The 24,838-nt window shown below is 31.2% G+C and overlaps 2 protein-coding genes across 3 annotated transcripts in view; one reads left to right on the plus strand and one right to left on the minus strand.

The window, feature by feature from the left end:
• Positions 1–24,838, plus strand: part of GABA-B-R3 (gamma-aminobutyric acid type B receptor subunit 3) — a 46,461-nt gene that overhangs the window by 6,717 nt on the left and 14,906 nt on the right. For both annotated transcript variants that reach the window (XM_085202989.1, XM_085202990.1), the window contains exons 2-4: positions 11,280–12,034; positions 20,261–20,445; positions 20,541–20,684. In XM_085202989.1, the coding sequence (XP_085059115.1) occupies positions 11,308–12,034; positions 20,261–20,445; positions 20,541–20,684 (1,056 nt within the window). In that variant the 5' untranslated portion in view covers positions 11,280–11,307. The remainder of the gene's footprint in view (positions 1–11,279; positions 12,035–20,260; positions 20,446–20,540; positions 20,685–24,838) is intronic.
• On the minus strand, positions 21,081–24,533 carry LOC146528583 (uncharacterized). The gene is made up of 2 exons (XM_085203428.1): positions 24,308–24,533; positions 21,081–23,654 (listed from the first exon to the last, which is right to left on the minus strand). The coding sequence occupies exon 2, from the start codon at positions 23,644–23,646 to the stop codon at positions 21,175–21,177; it is 2,472 nt and encodes an 823-aa protein (XP_085059554.1). The 5' UTR covers positions 23,647–23,654; positions 24,308–24,533; the 3' UTR covers positions 21,081–21,174.

Here is a 24,838-nt window from a genome sequence, read left to right on the forward strand (position 1 = left end):
GCATAGCAAAGTAGGTAGAGGGAAACTAGTGCTTAAATACTCCTTTCCACCCTCTCCACACGCATCGCCCAATTTTCGCGATATTGAACAGCTGGACTGATGTTAAAAAAAAACAATTTCAATTTTATCGATGTTACTTTCTTGAAATCTAATAAAAGGAGCGATTTCCTTAATTAAGACCCAATATCTCGATTTTAAGGATCTATAAAATCTTTTCACTGCGCACCTAAATTAATTTCAAAGACTTTTTCGGTTTTTATATAAAGAAATCAAATCAAATCAGCTTCACGCTGTATCCCGCATAGGCAGAGGGAACCTAGTGTTAAGTACTCCATTCCCCATTCATATTCCAAACTACACTTTAAAATACATTTCATTTGTTTGAAGCCATCGTGACTTATTAAGACAGAGTCGGACTGTAAACACGTTTAGTAGATCCACATGGGGGAATTATTGTTTTAGGTTTTTTTAACCTAACACTGTTTCCCGCATATATCAAGATTAGCAGGACCTGGGAACCTAGTGCTAAAACACTCCGTTCTCATTAAGACACTTTCGTTCCCTAATATAAAGAAATAATTATATTTAAATTATATTGTCGTCCACGCTCTAACAACAACAACAACAACACACCAACTGTTATTATAAAAACATTGATCTAGCTATAAACACCGACATGTTGAAATCAATGATCATCTAATTAATTGCTGACGTGAATTTTAACTATTATTAAGAACAATCAAAATTATACCCAAATATAACAATATAAGGTCTAATTTAGAATATTTTGATCATATTTTATATAAATAGGACGGGGTTATTCAAAAGTGCTCTTACGTTGGAGGATGGCAAGCATCGAGGGTCAAATCATTGTTATAAGTTTAATTCGTTTATCTCATCACATCTTGAGATTAACCTTGGCTGGAAAGCTTCTATCCCAACAATGGCGTTTAGCCGTGACTCTGTCCGTGAAATATAAAAGAATTAAAACTACCAAGTCATCATGACGTAGTTCGGAAGATCTTCCAAGGCTTCCAACATAAAGGCTTAAATATATTGATTTCTTCCACGAAGCAATTTTTGTTTAACATGTTTGAGGCTATCGTAACCTAGTGGGACTGGGTCTCATGTCAGCACGATGGTTGAAGTTTGAATTGGTGATTCTCAGGTAAATACAACGCGGCGTTGGGTTCCGTCACTCAACACACAATTCTTTTCTTTGCCTACTTTAGTAGTATATAATATATTATCTACTATTATACTTATACTGTTAAATAAAAATATTTTTATGTAAATCTAGTGAAATTTACATAAAACATGTATAATTTTCGAGATATTTTATATTGAATGACTGAACTAACGTTAACAAAAAATGTGTAAAACAATCGATATCAATTTTATCGATGTTACTTTCTTGAAAACCGTGTACTAACATTTTATAGCGCTAATAAAAGCAGCGATAGACTTCATTAACACCCTATATCTTTATTTTTAAGGGTCTATAATTTTTTATTCACTAGGAACCTAAATTAATTTAGGTTATTTTATATAAAAGTAGGGCGAAGTTGTTAAAATGACTATTAGTCTTTGCTTACTCTTTTTAACGAGGGTTGAAGTCGTGCATATTAATATTGTACTGTTAATATTGTATTACTTAGTGTTAAAAAAAGCGAGTGGTTGTGAGTTCGATTCCCATTCGAGGAAATGAAATATTTATTTAAATTGATATCTTCGCTTTGATGTCGACAAAAAGTGCGGCGTTGAGTTCTGCCACTCAACACGTAATGCCAAAGAATTCGGTGTAAAATGGGGAACAGAGTGTCTTATCCCTAGGTTCTCTCTGCCTACCCAACTGTGTGCGAGATATAGCGTGAAGCTGATAAAAAAAAATAAGTATATCATTTGACGTTTACATAGTTAAGGATAATTTAATGTAAATCCAGTGAGTGACATTTACCTAAAACATGTATACGTCAGTTTTAATCTATATCAACAAAGGTGAGAGCTTATACCGTCGCGTTTATATTTCACGACCCTGTCCTATATTTATGTTATTCAAAATGTTTACATTTCTTCTTTATCCATACCTATATTATAAATTCGAAAGTGACTCTGTCTGTCTGTCTGTCTTTTACGCAATCAGGGCCAAATCGCTAATTTAATTGTGATAAAGTACTCATATAGAGATACATGAGGGTCCCGGGATGAACATAGGATACTTTTTTTCTCATATTTGTAATATTTTCGGTATATACTAATGTATTAAAATACTTATTAATTTGACATGCAATTTATTCCGCCATGTTAATAACAAATGTCGCTATGCGACCGTTGCTAAGCAACGATTTGCAAAGTTTGTTGTTAGAAAACGTCACCCAAAATGAGCTTGCTTAACGCATGTCTCTATTGAAAAGTGAAAATAATTTCATAAATATACTCAATAAATATTCGTATAGTTTAAGCGGGCGTAGCCGCGTTCGGGACGACGACGCTCTTCTATCTTTGAGTGGAGAGAGAAAGAAGAGATACATTTAAAATAGTAAGGAACAAAATATAGCAAAGGAACTTGAAATAACAAGAGTACTCACCATAGAAGCCTCTCCGTCTCCAACCAGGACTGCTTGGCAGAGCCTCTGATGCTCAGGAAAGACCAAATTCTTTTTTTATAGACCGCGTTAATACCAATTAAAACTGTTCGTTGACTTTAAGCATTATGTCATATCCAATCTGCTATGTCATACCCAAACTGCGTTAATTAAATTACGTAGGCCAGAAAAAGGTTTTAGAAACATATTTATTTAAGATGAAAACAACCTTTTAGTACCATTAACACTAGACTATAATTGCTAATATCCACAATAGTTCACTACTATCAATAATAAAGGCCTATTAACGACTAACTATAAAACAGGTATAATTTATTATTTTAATAAATTATACCTGTTTTAAAGTATGAATATTAGCAAGAATGATTTTTAAATCAACTTTAAATCGTTAAATATGTTAACTGATTTTACGTATCAATTCTAGGAGATCCCATTTATTATAGTTCTAGGATTTACGTTTTGTTAATTTTGAGAATACGACGTCTGTTTGTTGCTGTGGTGTGACTTTATTATTGCCATGTCTAAAATGACAGAAGACGAATCGATTGACGTAATAATTGCCGAAATCGGTCTATTAATTTCATCTCTACATAGAAACAATTATACATACGTATAATGTGTGTAGATACAAACATACACACATACATTTATAAACTGATAAACACATTACCCTCCTTTGGATGTGCAGTCGGTAAAAAAAATCATTTTAAAAAGAAAAACAGTAATATCGTATCGTAGTCGGCCATTAAAAAACATTCATCAAGTCACATTACCGCCGCCAGATCGCAGATTGACATTTGCTTTTCCCTCATGAGATGGAAATTACACGAGGATTAAATGTATACGCTTTATATAACGACATCGCTCATTTAAATTGTACATGTTTAGATAAAATAAACGATGAATATCTTTAGTAAATAGTGTCGAGTTAGTTAGAAAGAAATGCCTAACAAGGTTAAACGTAATATAAATTAGATTGTAATTATTAGTAAAACTCACGTGAACATACTAATTACGTGAACATAGTAATTAAATATACTAGCCAAACCATTTTTCCTCATGAGTATTACGAAAAACGGTAGTACTATTATGAATCACGTCCTATAAACTATGTTTAAAAACAATGTTTAAAAACATAGTTCTAAAGCTTCAACACGTGTAACTCTATAGACGCACTCAGGGACATCAATTAACATTTAACTGACTTATATAAATATTCGTTTTATGCTGATTTAATGTCACCTAACTCTAATTAATATCTCTCTGTGCATTAAAATATTTTTTTATCTATTCTGTATGAGCAATTGTTTATCAAAGTGTATAATAAAACAATAGCGACAACGAAATTTAAGAGGCCAATTTTCTTGTGACTTTCAAAAGCAAAAATATAAAAATTGTTTAAATTTAAAAACAGATATTCAAATTGAAAACTGTTGGAATGTCTAGACTAAATATCAAATGAGGCATAAATTTAAATACCAAAGAGACCATTGAATAATATAATACCGTAATAATTATTCCTTTAATCGTATTTTAAGTTGCCACTTTCGCTCGTTTTTGTCACTGGCCAAATTTCAAAAGTGTAGGTCCCTATAGATTTTCATTACGAGGCGGATTTCATACATAAAAATTCTCGTATCTTTTGATTGATATCATTTAGAAGCTTGATTTTTTCCTTTCCTTACTTTGAATTCTAGACGCAATACGTGTTAAGCGTGAGAGCTGTCAAATCAAAGTCATTGAACTATACATTGAACCACTCCAGTTAACATTAACGAATGCACGATGGTCAGTCATGATAAGCAAATTGCAAAATAAAGCTATTTAAGCAAAACCTAAACCACTATCAAACTTTGCTAAAGCTAATTACAAATGAGATTGTTTTAGCAACTATGTCGGGTTAGATTAGGTTGTCTCCTTCAGCGAATTAGTTTTCGAACTGAAAGAGGCCGCGGAACGGGTACGCGAGTTGCACTCCGTCGCTGCAGGCCAGAGAGTAGGATAAGGCGGTATCCATATCTCCATCTCCCTTTATTCCAGAGGAGCTGATGCGGGAGAATTATGACGATACTTCTGTAAGTCATCAAGGCTGCGGATGGCCCAGAATATGCCGCGGAGCATCCTGAAGGCTTTACGAGTACTTTCTCTCTGTTTTACCAATATATAATCTTGAAAACATGTTCCAAGTCTTTTTAATATTTTCAGAATTCTAAAATGTAACTGTTCCATTTATAATCTCTTTCTCGTATCTTGCAAAATTATTTAAAATATTTCTTCTTGTTAGTTAATTCCTCATTATCCTCCCCAATTATAGGGACATTGCTTGCAGGAACTCAATTGAGCAATAGAACTCAATTTGAGGATCGAGCCCACAACTATTACGTCTACAATCAATCTGTGTCCCACCACGGTCACTTAATATTTCCATTAATTTCACTAAATGTTTTTAGTTTTCAATATAAAAACACAATCATGTCAGCCAAGACTAATAGCATCGTTAATAATTAACAGCAGATTCCCAATATCCGTACTGCGATAGGCTGGTCCGCAGTGACCCTAATTAAAATTGACAACCATTATTCACGTATTCGAGAGCAGTGATAGATTCCTGATGTTTCTACCTACTTAAATATACATTTTGTATTAGCATATTTGGTGTTCAAGCAATTCCTACCTCAATATGGAAACTATCCAATACAAATATATTATACTTTCGTTTCTGAAAATTGACAGGCAAAATACAAAACTGGGTATAGTTAAAGCTTGATCTTTTTAGATCTTTTGGTTTTAAAAGGCAGAGGAACCTTGTGTTATAACTCCTTACTTCTCCTTCTCCTACTTGGAACATTCCTTACTCTCGAACAAATTTTTGGGGTATTCCATGCTGAGTAGCAGAATTCTACAGAACATTTTGCTTACCAGAGAGGAAAAATGAAAATAATTAAAATATAATCATTACCCCGTATGGGCATCGAGCCCATAACCATCGAGCTGAGAGTCAAACGTAGTACGACACGACAATCTCACGAAATGTATAAGTCCTTACAAATAGAATAATGTATATTCAAATTGGATCTTAAATAAGTCAAGCGTGAACCGGACAATTGTTCGTTAAAATGCCTTTGAATTTGTCTGGGTAACCTATTTGTAGTAAAGGTTCTTAGGTTGATTTAATGCTCTTTCAAAATAACAAGCTTACTTAAATATAATATATTTGGGGTTCACAATTGTATATAATAGGTATATATATTACAAATAGGGAAAACTCGGATAGCGGCCTCAGTGAGTTGGTTGCCTCGGTTCTGATTACACTATATCAGGGATTAGATGACACTAGCACTTTACTATAATTGTAAGGACACCTACAGACCTAGATATCATGTAAATCATCATCACAGACAAACAGATTTCGCCCTTACAAAAGAAAATCTTCCGCGACTCAACACTTATGACGTAATTTTTATGCCATCAGTCTACGTTATATTTTTTCCGGAGACATCGATCACTATGTTCAAACTCGGATAAGCTGCCTGGGCCAAAAAGCGGATGCTCGATTATAGTATGATATACGAGTACAAGAGCTATAGTCTATAATATGCGACCGGTTTTTTTTTATCTTGCAGCGAATGCTGGCTAACACAGTCTCGGAGCTAAAAGAGAAAAAAAAATGAGGTAGTCTTGGAGTCTGTGGCGTTAGATTTAATAGTTTTAAATATACAAAACGAAATTTGTCTCTTCATACGTTGTTTTCCGTTAATAAATTATGCACTTATTGCTTGGTAACGACTTCTACAAGCATTTGGAATATTAGAAGTATTGAAAAAAGTAATACATAGCACATTTCCCGCATTTTATTTGTGAAATAAGGTTTTTAATGAAATCATAGTCTAAAGAAGCAAACCAGGACTCACTTTTAGTTTTAGCTTGTTTAATTCAGCTATGTTTAACATCGCATTTAATAAATGCGCATTTTAATAACTCAATTCATATTATTCAAATTTAAGATAAACAGAAATACCGCTCGCAGCACCGTCTGCTTTTACTACACTAATATAACTTGTGCGTGGGTAGTATAAACCTTCCTCTTCGTTTATAAACTTTCCTCTTAAATTATTGTCTGTAAATGAAAATTACTTTAAATCCTTTACTTAATTTGTATATTAAAAAAAATGTTTTATCTGATTTTCTTTATATTATATAAGGGAAAATCAATTTCCAGCAATGTTTGCCTATAACCTTTTAGAACTAAAACTAATAGCCGTATATGACTAAGTAACAGGCACTTGAGGGCAGTCGTGATGCAGGGGCACAAGCGTGTTACAAACAGGTTGTGGGTTTGGTAAGTGCGGGTTACAGAGTGAAGCTAATTTTTTTTTAACTAAACATTAGATTAAAAGATGTCACAATATTAGACAAATTTAAGAGGAAGGTTTATAGTTTAATACATATGTTTAATATTAGACTTAACACTATAAAATGAATAATATAATGCACTTATTCCCCAAAATGAGAAATAAAGAAATAAATACGAGTATGTTAGCGGAGCCTAAGCGGTACACTGGTAGAGAAAAAAAAGAAAAGAAAATTAAAAAAAATCTATTTATTGAAGAGGCAATGGCAAACATTTTAATAATATTTTAAAAATATAATAAACTTATGTTTTTAATATCTTAGAATAATGTCTTATTATAATGTTGTTTTACCACTTAATATTTCTATCGCATCTGATTTGACAGTTGAGTGGAAATCCCATAGGGATTTCCACTCAACTGTGATAAGTCGTTACAAGAAAATAAGGAAAAATAAATTATTTTGCGAAACGATTTCGATAATTCTTCGTAATCTGTCTTTACTTTATATCATGATTCTTTCATTATTTATCTATATATATAAAATCGAAAGGTCACTCACTCATCACGAAATCTCAGAAACTACAAGTGCTAGGAATCTCAAATTTTGCATAGGAGTTATTTATAGGATGTAGGTGCTCGCTAAGACGGGAATTTGCAATATTCGACTTCTAAGGGGTTGTTTTTGAGGTCGAAAGTTTGTATGAAACTTTGTTACTACAAATGCTAGGAGTCAAAAATTTTGCATGGACGTCACTAGGACATAGTCATGGAGACAGAAATTAATAATAACATAGCGGGCCGCTAGTTCTGAGTATATAATCTCATCGCTGTCAACTTTTCTTTAGAAGCGGTGTTGTAGTAGACAATACCACTATTAGAAACGTGCACGAAAGTAACGCTGCAATCGCAACTATAGGGGCTGTAGGAGCTATTTTCTATAAAAATAGGATATAAAAAAAATATAGAAAGTTATAAACTGGTTTTGGTGCACAAAATATATTTTCTAGTTCCAAACTATGGTAAAAGGGCTTATTTTGTTTCAATCAAAGGTTGTCACAGTTTATTTTGTTAATAAAAAAATCTAAACTACAAAATGACTCACCAGCAATGTCATAATCGTTTTTTATTGATAAAATAACAGTAAGTTCTCCTTCTCTTTTCGATATATTTGAGGGAATATCATGGGAACATGACTCGGCCTTGCTTACGAGTCTCATTTTTGACCTAAAATATTCGGTTCTCTTTATCATCCCACTTTCTTTTAATATCACAAAATATTTTACAATATATTGGCGCGAAAATAAAAAAACGCCATTAAATAATCGTATATAAATGACAAGATCCAAATTCAAAACAAATATTTTCTTTAGTGTTTCTTAAGAAGACACAAAAATAATATTACCTTAATATTTCATATTAAAAGGATCCCAACAAGTGTGATAAAAAGATGACAAAGTATATAAAATTTATCAGAATTAATCCCATCCGTGAAACGGATAAAAAAAAGAATCAATCTAAAATCAACTCTAAAATGTTATAGTAAAGTTAAAATTACTCCACTTTTAATATCAAAGGCCTTGGGTACGACATCTGCCGCTCAACGGATTTCATGCCTCAGTTGAGAGAGATATCTTTTCCTAATACAGTAGGCTATTCCAGACCTAACTGGATTGTATACTATATTAAACCAGCTATGAGCTGTCGTGACGCAGTAGGTAGACTGTAAATGCGATAGGTTTGGGTTCGATCCCTATTCGAGGAAATTAATTATTTTCATTCCGGTCTCCCAGGACCACGATTTGCGGCGTTCCCTCGCTCAATACAGAGCGTCTCGATTTAGGCGAATACATTATCTCTGTCTACCCTGTTATATAAATACCTATATTATAAATTCGAAAGTAACTCTGTCTGTCTGTCTGTCTTTTACGCAATCAGGGCCAAACCGCTAATTTAATTGTGATAAAATACTCATATAGAGATACTTGAGGGTCTCGGGATAAACATAGGATACTTTTCTCATATTTGTGTTATTTTCGATAAAAATCAATAAATTAAAATACTTATTAATTTGACATGCAATTTATTCCGCCATGTTGATAATAACCGTCGCTATGCGACCGTTGCTAAGCAACGATTTGCTAAGTTTGTTGTTAGAAAACGTCACCCAAAATGAGCCTGCTTAACGCATCTCTCTATTGAAAACTGAAAATAATTTCATAAATATATTTAATAAATATGAGATGTATGAGATAAAGCGTAAAACTGAAAAAAATTATGTTCCATTTTTTAAATTAAATATAACCACGAGACAATAACATAAAAATGCTTTGAAAATTTTAAACCTTTGTATTTCAATGACAGTTATAAAAAACCTCTATACAGTACAAACATTACGAAACACTTTGCACTAAAATGTACTCTCTAATAAACCTTCTTCTAACGATACAACTACTTGTTGTAGAAACTTTTAATGACTCATTAAATATATATCTATAGTGAAGTTAGTGTTTAAAACAAAGTAGTAACAATCTTTTACTCTTACATAAATGTATATTCTTCCCTTTGAGAACGTCGCCGTGAAGTGGGGCAGCATCTGGATGTAAACGCGACGGTTGTAGGTTCAATCCCCACTCGGGAGAATGATTAAATCTATTTTTTTAACCGACTTCTGTAAGAAAAGGAGGTTATCAATTCGATTGTTTTTTTTCTTTCTCTGGTAAGCAAAGCGTGGCGTTGAGTTTTATTACTCATTAAGCAATGTCTTTCTAAGGCTGCTTTCACAGATCTATTTCATATGTGGGATTAATTTAAAAGGAGGCCCATATCACATACCATATTGCATCACAGGTAAACAAACTATTACCAAAATTACATATTTATTAAGGACCGCTCTTTTGTCAATAAAAATGAAAATAATTGAAATATTCCTAGCATTCACAGTTACACACACTGCGCTAGGACGCGACGACCTTAAAAAAACTAAATAACTAAAATATGAAAACCAGCCAAAAAAAAATTAAAATACCCAACACACTATTAAAATATTTGACAGTCGTTTACCCGCTGTCATTTGCAAACTTTAATAAATATTTACTATCTAAATATTTAAAGCTCCAAACAGCTATGAAGGATTAAGGTTTTTTTATTATTTGCTTAAACGGTTCTTTCCACCTATACCCGGGTAGTAGTCGCACTTAATAAAATATAATATAAAAAATATGAATTTATTAATATTTTAACTATTTATTAGTATTTTAACTATTGTGTAAGTCTATTTTAGTGAACACGCCCTGAAATAATTTGCCACACTGTCTCGTCAAAGTGAAGAAGTAATTAGAAATAATTTAGACATAACATATTCCTCTAAGTGGAAATCGAACGTACAACTTTCAATTTCATAATAACTATATGATAATTATCCTATCTCACAATGACACAGTCTATTTCATTTAGAAAGTACTTTAGGAAAAATGGAAATGACTTAGAAACCTAGCGTGTGATCTAGACGAGTGTGACATGTCAATTAGTATGCAACGGTGGGAAATGTCACTGCATAATGACTTGCACGCGAGTTTAGTTTTATAGCATACTAGTCGACGCCTGCAACTTTATTTGCGTGGATTCTAAGACAAAATAGAAAATCTCCTGTCATAACAAAATAATATCTTGAACAAAAATCTGAAAATTCTGAAGAAAACATAAAAGATACAACTATAGACGCAGACTTAAATGGATCTCACCACCCCAATCTCCTTTAATCTTCATCATCTACTGAGTAATTTTCTCACGTACCTCTTGATATATAACGGTACGTAACAACGTAATTTATAACTGAAACAAATAAAATATTATCTAGTCTAATTATATCCAATTTTCATAATATTATTAATCATTGCATTAGGCCATCTTGGCGTAGTAGTAGCGTCTGTTTTAAAACAGTGGTCTTTAGTTCTATTCTTACTCGGAGAAATGGTTATAATTTAAAAAATTCAAAGATCTGTCTATTCAAAGGGGAAACCGATTCCGGGATATATCCAAAAGAAATGAGGAAACGCCAAGATCTATGCGGAAAGCATGTGACTAAGGCAAGGCCCTAATTTATATTATTTTCTATTTCGACACTTGTGACTTAACACTAGGATCCTTCAATAGTTCACAAATATAAGATATTTATAGAATAAATATTATAATGCGGCATTAAATTCCGCTAAATAGCACTTGCCTAAAAATATACAGAATAAAACTTTATAATTATAAAGTTTTACTCAAAGCTTTTGACTGACTTTTGACTTTTATATTAATTATTCGTTGTTTGTTTCAGCGTAGTCGGCATTAAACGCCGGCCTGGCATGAGGCGTCTACGTCGACCGACCTACTGTTCATCCCCTCAAGAACCCCTAAGAACTACCCACCTTATCCTTACCTTATATATAATCCTTGTAATCTTACCAATTATTCATACACAAATGATCACCTACAATTTTCCCAAAATATTAAATAATAAAGAATTTAAACAAAATGTGACCTATAGTATAAATGGCATACAGAAAGACACAATTACATATAGAAATACTGAAAATTATATAATCAGTACAGTTAATACACACCAAGTACATCTAAATAGGTTTAGAAGAAAAAATATTGATATAGCTTTAGAAATTATTAATACACCTAATGATATAACTAAAACCTATGACAAAAAAGTTAATAATTTAGCTAAAAGCTTAAAAAAGAGATCTACACTTAGAAATAGATTAAGGTTAATCCGACAAAACATAAATATAGATAAGATAGAAGAAAGACAAAAGAAAAAGGAAACAATGGGGAAAATTAAACTCGATGATTCAACCCAAGCAAGGCTTTTTCATGATTATACAATGACATTAAATAGAAGTGTTTTAAAGGAGGGTATCAAGACTACTTACCCTAATTTACCAAATATAAAAAATAGCAAAAATCAACCGAACGAAAAACATGTTAAATTCAAAACATCAAATGAATCATTAGCTCCTGCCAACCTTACCCATCCCTTACTTAAAAATATTATGAAATCAACAAACCCAGCTGTATCTGAGGGTAAGTCATTTTTTATTTATTTATTTATGTTTTTCATTTTATAAATGTCTTTTTTTTGTGTGCAATAAAGGATATATTATACTATTCTAAATAGATTTTTTCGTTATTAAGTAAATTATATAAAACATTCCTGAAATAGACACAAACAAAATTGTTAAAAATATACAGATATTATTGTAATAATTCATTAATAAAAAAATAAAAGTCATGGCGTAGGGTCACAAAGTGTGACTGTAAAACCGACTGGTTGTGGGTTCGATCGCCACTCGAGGAGAAGAAATAATTATTTAAGTTTACATTTCTATTTCTTCACTCTGGTGTCGAGGCAAAACGTGGCGTTGAGTTCTGCTACTCATCACGCAATGCCTCCGGAATTCGGCAGTAAGTGGGAAACGTAGTGTCGTAACACTAGGTTCCCTCTACCTACCCTGTTGTGTGCGGGATACAGCGTGAAGCTGAAAAAAAAAATTGTACTTGCTGTATTTTTTCTTTTAAAAAATACTTTAAGACGGGCTATAGAACAGTACGTTATCGTATTTTAATATAATTATGTCTCTATTTTAATTCAAGAGACAAATGAGAAATTCTATGTCAATGCAAATTATAATAATCAAAAATAAATAAATTCATTTGAAATCTAGTAAATCGGTTTAAGATACCGCAAAACTTTAATATATTTCACCCATTTTAGCTTTATAATAGTGTCTCTACAACAACTCATGAAATATTCATAAAATATATATTCAATGCTAGTACCTACTAGAAACTACAAGACTAAGAGATTTGAAATATTAATTCAATGTTTAGTACTGGGACAATCGACTTCCGACCCAATCGACCCAAAGAATCACTTTACTTAAGCCTTATTAGTAAAATAACAGTCGCAAGTATTACTATCATTCAGGTATTCATATATTTTGCGGGTTTTTATGTTTAAATTTATATTATGTTAAAATAATATAGATAAAGAGAGTACCTGAAATGTGGTGGTTGTAGATTTAATTTCTTCTCTATGGAATATGTCATTTATGTTTAATTGTATATATGTATTTTTCTGTTATATTATGTCTATTCTTTTACTCTACCCGATGTTTGGTAGATATTCACTTCCATTAGTTGGCTAGAAGAGATTTCTTTTAAAAATAAACTCACCATTGTTAATTAACTTCTTCAGTTTATATTTTTATATGTTTTTTATTTTATTTTGTGAAATAGAACGTAGCGAAATATATGTATGGAATAATTATATTTAAATGATTTTCATTTATCTGAGGAGCTGGTTCCTGCTACTCAACACGCAATATCTCGAATTCATTTAGAATACAGAGAGCGGAGAGACTCGACACTAAAGTTTCTGTTTTCACTGAAACAAACGTTTATAGTACAAAAATATAATAAATTACAAAAAATAATAAATATCGCTTTATAATGTAACGATAAATTATAAAAGATAAAAGGGCGAAGCTCCATAGAGATAACACACGCAGGATTATATAACCCTTTTGGATAACAGCCGTACAAATAAAGTTTTCTTGTTAAATATATTTTATGTGCATATAAATATGTAAACGTTTCACGAAATTGTTAACTCCATAAGCTTCAAATAGAATAAAAAATAATAGAGTATAGAAAGAAAAAACATTATTTTACCTATCTTTGGAATTATTATCCATAAAAAATCAACGGAACTTAACGCTGCGTAGTAGATAGATTCTCCTGAATGCGGATTGAACCAACAACCAACGCATATGCAGCCAGATGCTGTTCCACTACGCCACTACGCAATATACTTGTTTGAATCAAATTCTTCATATATGAAAAAAACATAACAGCCCGCTATCTAGTCACAGAGCATTTTTTGTCTCCAAATATCTTATAAGCCCTAACACAAAAATAGACTATTCACCCAAAAACTCCATTTACATTTCAAATTGGGGGAAAAATTAGGGAAAAAGCACAAAAAAATACATAATTTCATCAAAGGGCTAACACGCTAAGATCGTTCAGCATTAATTAATAAATTTATTGGGAGAAGACAGGGGTCAAGTGATGGCATCCGACTTTATTGAATTAACCGATGTTAGAGCGAAATGGGATTGAGCCTTAAGTGTTTAGCCTGCAAGTAAATTACTTTATTAACTAAACGATTGCCAAGAAAACGACGCTTTGTTTAGAAGAAAGCTATTACAAGCGTACAAAAGTGAAATGGGTTGACGTTATAATGGATAGGGGTTATGCGATAGCTTCAATGTAAAAATGTGTGGGTTTTATAGAGGATTTGGAATAGCCGTTATATATAAATCATTTTTGTAATCTTGTTGAGTAAAGAATATTCCATATAAACCATCCTTCTATTCTTCCCTTATTTGTACTGTATGTTCTCACTTCTTGACAATTTTCATAAGTATATAAAGTCAACGGAAAATACCCTGTAGGTTTTGATGAAGTATAATAAAGATAACAAACTTAAGTTTGCGGACGTATCTATACACTTTTTTTTTTTACGAAATTAACTACAAATATAAGTTTGTAATTATTTTTTTTCTATTATAAACCTATAAATTTCCATTTTTGATTTTTTTATAATTTTTAAGTTTTCACCATTTTTTACCATTTTTTATAAATGTAGATCCACGACCGTATCCACGAATTCCCCAAGTAGTTTTTCATTGAATTCACCGAGGAGGTTATTTTTTTCAATGCTCTTAGGGATCATAAACCTAGATATTTCATATTAATTTCAATATCGCAAGGTACTTCAAGGAGGTACCTTGCTATATTGAGATAAATGGTCTTGACAGACGGACTGACTTTAAAAAACATTAAGACAGACGGACAACAAAGTGATCCTATAAGAGCTCCATTTTTATCTTTTTAGTTACGGAACCCTAAGACGAAAGTAAAATTGCAAGTAAATCAACATCTTTGATCAAATATATATATAAAATGTTACACACGTACATTATTCAAGCTACGAGTAGACACGGAGGAACTAGGAAAATTTCAAAGAAACAACTCAAAGTAATAAAATTTATAAGTTCTTATCTAAATCGTAACTTTATCTGACGCGGACGTTTGAAAAGTTTCTGGTGCCGTGATCAGAATATTCTTTGTATTCTTTATATTCTTCATGTTTTCAAAGTATTTCTTCGCACCTTGGGGCTAAATGGCATTTTTTCCATCTTTAATCTTAGTTACATAATAACTGATAAAGTGCGCACAGAAACATGAATGTTTCTGTGCGCACACTGGATCTGGCTTTATAAAATAACGAAGATCTGGCTCGCTTTGGCTCTGGGATCAATAATGTTATAAGGACACGAAAGTAATTCAGATTAGTAAATAAATAATTGTGTACAGTTAAAGCGGGCGAAGCCGCTACATGATGGTAAATAATAATAATATGCAAATTTTCAAGACATGCGATAAATGGTGGAACACCACTTTGTTTGCCAGAGCTGGGAAATAAAAATTATTTAAATAAAATTATGGACTCGAACTACCTACGCGGATGAAGTCTAAGATGAAAGATAATATAAGAACAAGAACTACAATAAATAAGACAAGTGAATTCGGAATCAAAAACAGAGTATGAGAATGATAACATGAATTTTATATTGCATTCTAAAATGACGTTCTTTGCGAGTGTTTCAGAATTTTATTCGTAAAATGTAATAATCCAAAAAACTCGGGTAGAAAGGCATGATGATATCTCTTCGTTTCAGGAAACAAATTCTCTTTACGTATTCAGTTTGTTTAAGATATTTTAGAATGGTACAAATTCGATAGAATCCTAGTATTATATTATCATACAACTTGTCAATGTTTTTTTTCTTTAAGACTTATATAGATGTAAAATTCATTACACAGTTTTCAGAAATATACTTTAATAAATACCGTCGAGGCCATCGTGGCAGAGATGCATGCAGAGGCAGAGGCAGAGGCACATGCGTGTGCCTGTAAGTGCGACAGGTTGTATGTTCGATTCCCACTCGAGGAAATTAATTATTTAATATTTTCATTTTTACGCTCTAGTCTCGAGCCAAAGCGTCACGTCGAGTTTCGCCACTCAACACGCAATGCCTCCAGAATTTGGCAAAAAAATATGGAACGGAGTATCTTAACATTATAAGGTTCCCTCTCTCTAGCTTGCTGTGTGCGGGATAAAGCGTGAATCTAAATATATATATATATATAAACTAATTCAAATAAAGCAATGCCAATAAAAGGATTTTTATTGAAAAGCAACGTAATAGAATTTGAACGAAATTGAAATATAACTAGATTTGTGATGTCGATTTTATGAGGCAACCAGCTCAAACAAGGTACTCGTTCTAAGCTTTTGAGAAGGATGTGTGTTTTTCATTTGTCTTAAGTGCCGTTTTATATGTAGTCGTTTAAGTGCTTAAAATGGAAGTTCTATAGTTATATATAGGTTTTTTAGTTTGTCCTCAATCGGGAGAATAATCTATTTTCATTTCTCCTTTCTGTTAAGACAGCGTGTAGTGCAGCGCTGAGTTTTGACACTCAACGCACATTATCTCGGAGAGAAAACAGAGAAGGCAAGTGTCTTGATTCTTGACTCTTACACCCTGTATATGTAATTGTAATGTAATTTCCATAATTTAATAGTTCTAATTAATTAACACGTGAAAGATCACGTACTCGTTTCAAAGAGTGGAGCGTGCATCGGTTTACAATTAAATCATGTCAATCGATTTTTACTATTCGATTTGCCTGAGTTATTTGTATCGATTTTATATTACATTATTTTTGTTTACTACACCTATGAGTTTGGAGTTTAGTATATTGTTAAAAAAATGTTTTATTTTTTTGTTTATCCGCCTTTCCTTTCGAATTAGGTAAAAATGTTAAAATATATTCAAACTATATTCTACGTCAGTAGTATCACATACTTCACTGCGTAGATACTGAAACAAATATAAAAATTTCCCCCCCAGGAAACACGATGTAAGTGCGCTTTCCAGTTGAATAAATCCGCCGCTACGAATGAACACGAAATGGCAGAATTAAATGGCAAAAGTTTACAATGTGTGATGTTTTCTTTATTTATTGCTACATGGTATTATTATAGTAATCATGTATTGTATTAAATAATAAATTTGTAAGCTCAATATTGATAAGAGCAACGAGAGACTATTTTAGAATAGTGCTTGCAAAATGCATGAATGAATGAAGAATTAGGAAGTCAAAAGAATAGCCTATAGGTTTTAATTACGGCCAATAAACTTGGTAAATTTAACTTTGTTTGATTTTTTAAATATATAACTGAAAATTGGATTTTTTCCTTTAATTTTACCTAAAATTTTAAGTTTTTTCTAAAATTTTAAGCTTTAAATTATTATATTTTTTTAGTTTAAAGATATTTCTTACATTTTTTGTTAACGTTTCACGGCTTTTGCGAATATAACCTAATATACATTAGACATATTTTAGAAGCACTACTTAGATCTGTCTGTATTTCTGTACATAATTTTTTATTCTTCATAAATACGAAATGGATATCCAAATAAAACAGAATCTACCAGAAATATCCATTAACAAAATTAACTTTTTAAGAGGGCTCTCTACAACATTGTTTGAACGAACGAACGAACGAACGCAATAAATTCGCATTTGAAAAAGAAAATCTGTGTCGTCAACATTAAATAATTAAATTAAAATTTACTCCGATTTAAAAAATTTGAAAACGCTTTTCAGTCTCGTTCGGTTTAAAAAAATATTTCTCACTTGGTTTTTTTGTATTATTCTGAGTTTACCTTGTTATGTTTATTTTTCTTATTAAATATTTATTTTCATTATGTATGCGATAAAAGTTTTATCTATCTATTTTAATTGAACAAATCCCAAATGAGTAACATCGAATTCAATAATAAACAAAAATACAAATTACCTGCAGGCTACATATAATTAAATTACACGGTAAGTGAATGACATTGTTTCGAACTGAAATGAGTATTCATTAAGGAAAGGATACGAAATACGTAGAGTGATAAAAAGGAATTTAATAAATTTGCTTAATTTTGCTCCAAAAAGTTACAAGAAAAACAATGGAAAGGCAATATGGAAAGAAATAGAGATATAGATTGGTGTTCATTGATGTAAAACAATTTAGTTTTAAACTATTTAAAAATATAAGTAAAATACCATTAGTAGTAGAATAACTGAGCTACTATAATATAAGTTTTTAAAACAATGTTATATTACCTTAATTTTAAAATCTCATTTCATATTACTTGAGCAACGGCGGTTAACAATGGATTAAATATTAAAAGAGCCGCGAGAGCAACTCGTTTCTACGGCTTTTTAAAAAAGGTTAAATTGTCTCAAATATGAATACAGTGTATTGTTTTCAGCAATGAAATGAATAGTCTCGTTACGTTTGTTAAGCAAATAATAGCTTGCAGACGCAAATGTTATGCAAAATATGCAGAAAAAAATATAATGAAACAAACAAGTAACAAAATTAAAAATTTTAAAAAGACTCCAATCCAAAAAATACCTCTCGGAACCCAACGCCACACTGAGTCTTTTCTAGGTAAGATCATCTTTTTCCTTCTTCCCGATTGATATTTGGAGAAATCCTCTCTTAGTGCTGCCCTATAATTCCCAAGGAAACTAAATGTCGTTTCCATCTTTCTAGGTGCAGACAGACATGACTAAGCATTGCCCATTAATTCCTCAGTACCGGATTTTCTTTTTGTGGATACGAATAACATTCGACGTAACACTTATCTATATATATAAAATCGAAAGGTCACTCACTCATCACGAAATCTCAGAAACTACATGTGCTAGGAATCTGAAATTTTGCATAGGAGTTATTTATAGGACGTAGGTGCTCGCTAAGACGGGAATTTGTAATATTCGACTTCTGAGGGGTTGTTTTGGGGGTTGAAAGTTTGTATGAAACTTCGTTACTAATGACATTTGTCATTCGTTACTAAATGCTAGGAGTCTCAAATTTTGCATAGACGTCACTAGGACGTAGTCATGGAGACAGAAATTAATAATAACATAGTTCACGCGGGTGTAACCGCGAGCGGGCCGCTAGTTTCTAATAAAAACAGTTTCGGTATGTCACAGAAATCATTAATATTGGTAATCAGTCTCTATTACATGATATCTTTGGACGATAACGTTCGAAATGTTGTATGTATTTTTTTTACAAAGATAGAAGAACTAAATGTATGAAAATAAATAAATAATTATTTATTTTATTTGTCAGTTCCATGCTGTATCCTGTATAAGTTAGTAAAAAATCTATTATTAAAACACTGTTCTCCTTCCTTCCACCCGAATTCAAGACAAGGCGTGTTGAGTTGTCGCACTTAAAGCCACAATAGAGCAGAAAAGAGAAAACAATTCCCCCGAATTGACGTCAAACAATTTAAGTAAAAAAAAAACTTGGCTATAATATAGCAATAGCTTTAAGCAGACGAAGCTGCCTGTGGATCCCTAAGTAGTAGAACAATAAAGGAAATATCTCCTTACTTACAATTGATAAGCACAGGTATAAAAGAAATAAAAAGTGTTCTACGTAACAATATATGTATACATACATAATTCGTAGCTAAATCTCACGTCAAAGAAGTAATTGTGTGCCTCGATCTGTTCTAAGCTCCAAACGAGCTAAAGGTCACGCTTGTTAGTTGAATCGGGTTAATGTTTGAAGTTTGCCTAGAATATTTGGGCGGGCGGGATTTTTTATTTATATAGAAAAACGTTTTTTTTTTTACAATTTTTCTATGTTACCTATTTTTCAGTTGCAACTTCAAAAAACGCTCTTTATGTTACTATACACGACAATTAAATATATTTTTAATAAATAAAATATCATATACGTATATACATACATACAAATTATTAATGTATTCAAATTTATGATTTGCCTATTTATTGCTATGGTAATTAATATTCTTGGTATGGTAATTAATAAATTATTATTTATTTAAATATATATCTCGTCCTATTTACTAAATATTTTAATCTTCGTATATTTTTCTTTGTTTTATAAAAAGTCAAATGTTACTTTTTATACAATAGTTAAAAATAATAATTAAAAAAAACTTTTAAATACAAGCTTTCTAAGTTTTTTATGGTGCATTTAAAATCAAAACTACGAGATATTCATTACTTATTTAGCTGAAAAAGTATTATAAACTACATATTTTAATAACATTTAATGACAACATTATGCTCCAGGATCCCAGAAGAACAGGACAAGTAGAATAGTATCAATACTTGGTCTTTTCGAACTATCCGTGGGTGATCATCCCCGAGCAGATGGGCTATCAGAACTAGCTGCTGCCAAGTTGGCGGTGCATCATGTCAATCAAAAGACTTTGTTACCAGGATACAAATTACATCTTATAACAAATGATACCAAGGTTTGTCCGAATATTTTCTTGATATTCTATTTTTTACATCTTAATAATTATTAAATAAAAATTTTGTTAAATATCTTTGTATTTTTTGTATACAGTGTGATCCAGGAGTGGGCGTAGATAGGTTCTTCCACGCTCTATACACAGAAAGAGAATCTCGCCTTGTGATGCTCCTCGGCACCGCCTGTTCTGAAGTCACTGAAAGTATCGCCAAGATTGTACCTTATTGGAATATTGTACAAGTATGTATACAAGAGATTTAAGTTTAAAATTTAAATACATTCTTTTAGACAATAATTTCAATATTTCAACTTCAAGTTAATTTTTTACATGTAAAATTCTTTTTTTGCTTTGAATCATCGAATTCAGTCACAGAAAAGTAAATTTTTAGTTCAAAACTTATATAAGGGTCATAATCAGAAAAGTGGACATTTTCGAATTCGTAACGTAACTGATATGTAACAATACTGATAATGTTTGTTACGAAACTGATGTCATAAGGCATTATGCACAACAAAGTAAGGATATACGAATAAAACTATTTTTTTTTATTATTTAATGAGACACAAATTAAAATTTTAAAGATTCAATCGTTGAATTAACAGATTATAAATGTAAGAAGAAAACATAACAAACTGTCAATATTAACAATATAATAATGCTAGTTCGTAACATAATAAACTTATATTTCTAGTTAGAGATCACAAAGTTAATGATAAAATTAAATCCACTTTAAAATATATCAAGATTTGAGTCATTATCACTGGAATTACTATTGTTGTTAAATAAACATATATCATGAGTAGGATCAATAATATGAAATGAAGAAGGTCCTGGTGAACTAAAATCATAATATCGTTGATTGTCTGGATGTAATTTAATATCCGATAAAATAGTAACTTTTTGAGTTTTCTTAATATCAGATGATACGGAGTTATTTTTTTCATTTACATAGAGACTATTGTCACTTTCTGTATTCCTTTTGTGTGGTGATTTATTCTCTTTTCCTGGTGACCCTTGCTTATATTTCTTATTGCTTTTCCTCTCACTATATTTTGGCCTTTTTGAAATATTATGAGCTTGGTTTCCTTCCTCTTTTGTATTTTTTTTTCTATCAGTATCTTTTACTGTTTTAGATATCCTTGGTGTACTCGTAGTTATGTTTGGTGTTACCTCTTTGTAGAGGGTGTGGAGTTTTATGTTAAAACAAGAACAGTTTCCCCGCTCATCACCACAAAAACAACTTACATGTCTATATTTTATTACACCAGGCTTATTGGTAGTGATGATTTGATGTAAAGACATGGTTCCAATTAAAGGGTATAAATCGAATACAGCATAAGTTTCCTTTATAACTTTAATATCTTTATCTGATACATAATAAAGACTTATATTGGTTTCTTCTTTTAATAGCATAAAAGCTTCCACAGCATTAGAAATATCTTTTCCATAAGCAACATGTCGATCTAATGTACGTTTTAAAACTCCACCTATACCGTCTGCTGCATTTTTTCCATGAGCTGCTTCGAAATAGGACCATGTAGCATATTTATATCCCAACTGTTTAGTAATCACATCAAAGAGGGCAAAATTCTTCTTTTGCCGGTATTGTGTGGTTGGGCCGTCAGAATGCACATGTAAGGTATCTATCTCAGGGTGTTGATACTTAATTGAATTCAAAACAGGTAACAGATGAGCCCAAATAGAGTGCGGGGTATGCTCGTTATTAGGGGAAATAGAACAAAATCCAGCGGCATCTTCATTTTTTACATATGCTACACCAGTGTGCAATGTTATTTGTGTCCGTGAGGAGGCATAGTGCATACTCTGTATCTCTAAATTATACTTACATTGATAGTTTTCAGAAAAATCAACAACAATTACAATTTCATTCTTTTTAATATTGTCAACACACTCTCGAAATAATTTGTGCTGGTGCATCATATTGAAATAATGCTTCTTAAATAATGTAACCTCTTGTTGAAATTTTTGTAATAAGGAACCAAACTGATCAGAGATTACTTCTTTTGAAAATCTTTTAGAAAAAGTCTCCACCTCTTCACCTTCTTCATTAATTTTTTTGTAAGGCACAGTTTTCATACACCACTGCAGCCAACAGACGGTTTTGTCATCAGGATTTTTTTTAATTTCAACTTTTTTCATGGCACACACATGGCAATTTCCATACATGCACTCTTTGCAACTTAGATTACAAGCAATATCTTTCAAAATATCTTCAATTTTATTTGTTTTTAGGATTCCGAGCTTGTAAAGTTTCGTTATTTTAAAACCTATGTTAGCGTGTCGTATACAAGCACACGTTTCTCTATTATGTAACTTTGGACTCAGGACGTAAAATGGACGGTATCTGACCAGGGTAGAATACGACGCTTTGCCTCCTTCTTTTTTATAAGTCCTATATAGATTCAATATAGTGTCTGTCAAGAATCGTATTTGCATTTTAGTTTTTTCTTTAGTTTTGCATTCTTTCTTGCCAGCTGTAGCTCGGCTAATATCATCTCTCAAATAAAAATTATGTATCTGTTGAATAAGGGATTTCCTTTGTGTAGAAAATTTTTTTTTTATACGAATTCTGCTTTTTATACCAATAGTATGCCCCAATTTTGTGACCATACGATACTTCTTAGTTATAGGACTATTTACAATTTTTTTAATCACTGTTTTTTCTGTCGGTGAAGACTGCTTATATATCGAACTAATAGACTCCGAAAGAATATTAAATTCAGAAGGTATCGATTGGTCTCTGTCAATTGTTACATGTCTTGATTTATTTCTCTCATTGAAAATTATTTGTTTTAGGCGATAAATTTGCTTTCTCATTGTTTCCTGTTTTGTTAATGTTTTTTTTAATTTATCTTCGCACTGTCGGAGCTTATTTTGAAAATTAATTATTTTAAGTTTCCAACTTTTTACACATTCCTTTGAAACCATTGAAGTATTTGTAGTTCTAGATTCATTTAAAATTTTATTATTCTTCTTTTTTTTATAATATCGATCAGAATATTCTCTCCATTTTGCTCTTGTTTTTTCTTGTTGAAGTTGGTTTTGTTCATTAATTTTTATTTTTTTAAGTTTAATTCTTTGTAAGTGTTTATTCCGCATATCTTCATATTTAATAGGATTGGTCTGTTTAAGACGTTCTCTATATTTTTTTTGTCTTTCAGCATTTGACATAGGAGCCATGACGCTTACTAAAAATAAAATAATATTTATCAATTATATTAGGCATTTAATAACATTTCATGTTTATTGTTTAGATCTTTAACAACGCTAGTACAGAAGGTATTTGTTTTTAAATAAAAGCTTCACCCGCTTTAACTACATATTTATTAATTTACTATTTCCATAGAAGAAAATAGTAATCACAAAATCACAACTAATTTCAGGAAGAATAAAATAATGCTTTTATCTAAATTGGTTAAGCCGTTTCTGAGATTAGCGTGCACAAACACATAGACAAACAAGCAAACAGGCAAAAAACTTTAAAAACTTTTGGTTAGTTTACGTTATGAAAAGCCACTAATTTTTGTTTTCATATGCAAGCAATTTTTTTTCTTATATACATATCTTCCATATACAAGCACCGGTTCGGTACAATTTATATTATATATATATATATAATAAAACATTGGTAGCGTAATTGTGAACTAGGCTTCATATTTTCTCAGTTTCGTTACGTAACGAAATATAACGAAATTGAAAATGAAGTCTGAGAAATTCTAACCTTTTTAAATATTTGCTCATAAGCCACGTGTTGCATGTGCAAGCATTGAAGTTCTTTTTTGAGATTTTGTAAAAAGAAGCAAATAACATAAACAAGAAAACGAAATTATAGAATACTTACCAAAATAAAAGCCGTTTATAACCCTGAGATGTAATTTCACTCATTCACTCAAAAACGTTTGAACCTCTCGACTGCTGCGAGAACACTACTGGTTGTAGCTACGATAGCATTAACTTTTACAATAATGTTGCCACAATAAAAAATAATATTAAATAACATTCAAAATAATTGCGTTCATAATTTAATTGTACGTTACTAGCCCTGAGTAACAAAAAGACAATATTTTGGGACAAATTTACTTAATTAATATATATTATTTGTTAAATAATGTATCAATAAAAGTAGTTCTATTCAATATTATGCATAAAGTAAAGTAATATAAACATATCTGAAATCAAATAAAACCATAAACATTCGTAACAAATCAAGTTTTAAAAAGTAAAGTGGTGAATGGGACACGAAAAATTGTATGGAAGCATTTTGAAAAGTTTTTTTCAACTAACAAAAAATACTATTATTAGCCATAATACACTTAAAATATTACAAAAATCTTTAAGTTAATAAGTAAATTTATCTTAAATGGCAAAATAT

This window comes from Heliconius melpomene, chromosome 19 (genome assembly GCF_056956725.1).
Source record: "Heliconius melpomene rosina isolate 202511_hmr_F chromosome 19, ASM5695672v1, whole genome shotgun sequence".
Classification (NCBI taxonomy): domain Eukaryota; kingdom Metazoa; phylum Arthropoda; class Insecta; order Lepidoptera; family Nymphalidae; genus Heliconius; species Heliconius melpomene.

What these genes read in the sequence shown, in the direction of transcription:
- LOC146528583 (XM_085203428.1), bottom strand. Translation starts at nt 23,646, where the DNA reads ATGGCTCCTATGTCAAATGCTGAAAGACAAAAAAAATATAGAGAACGT.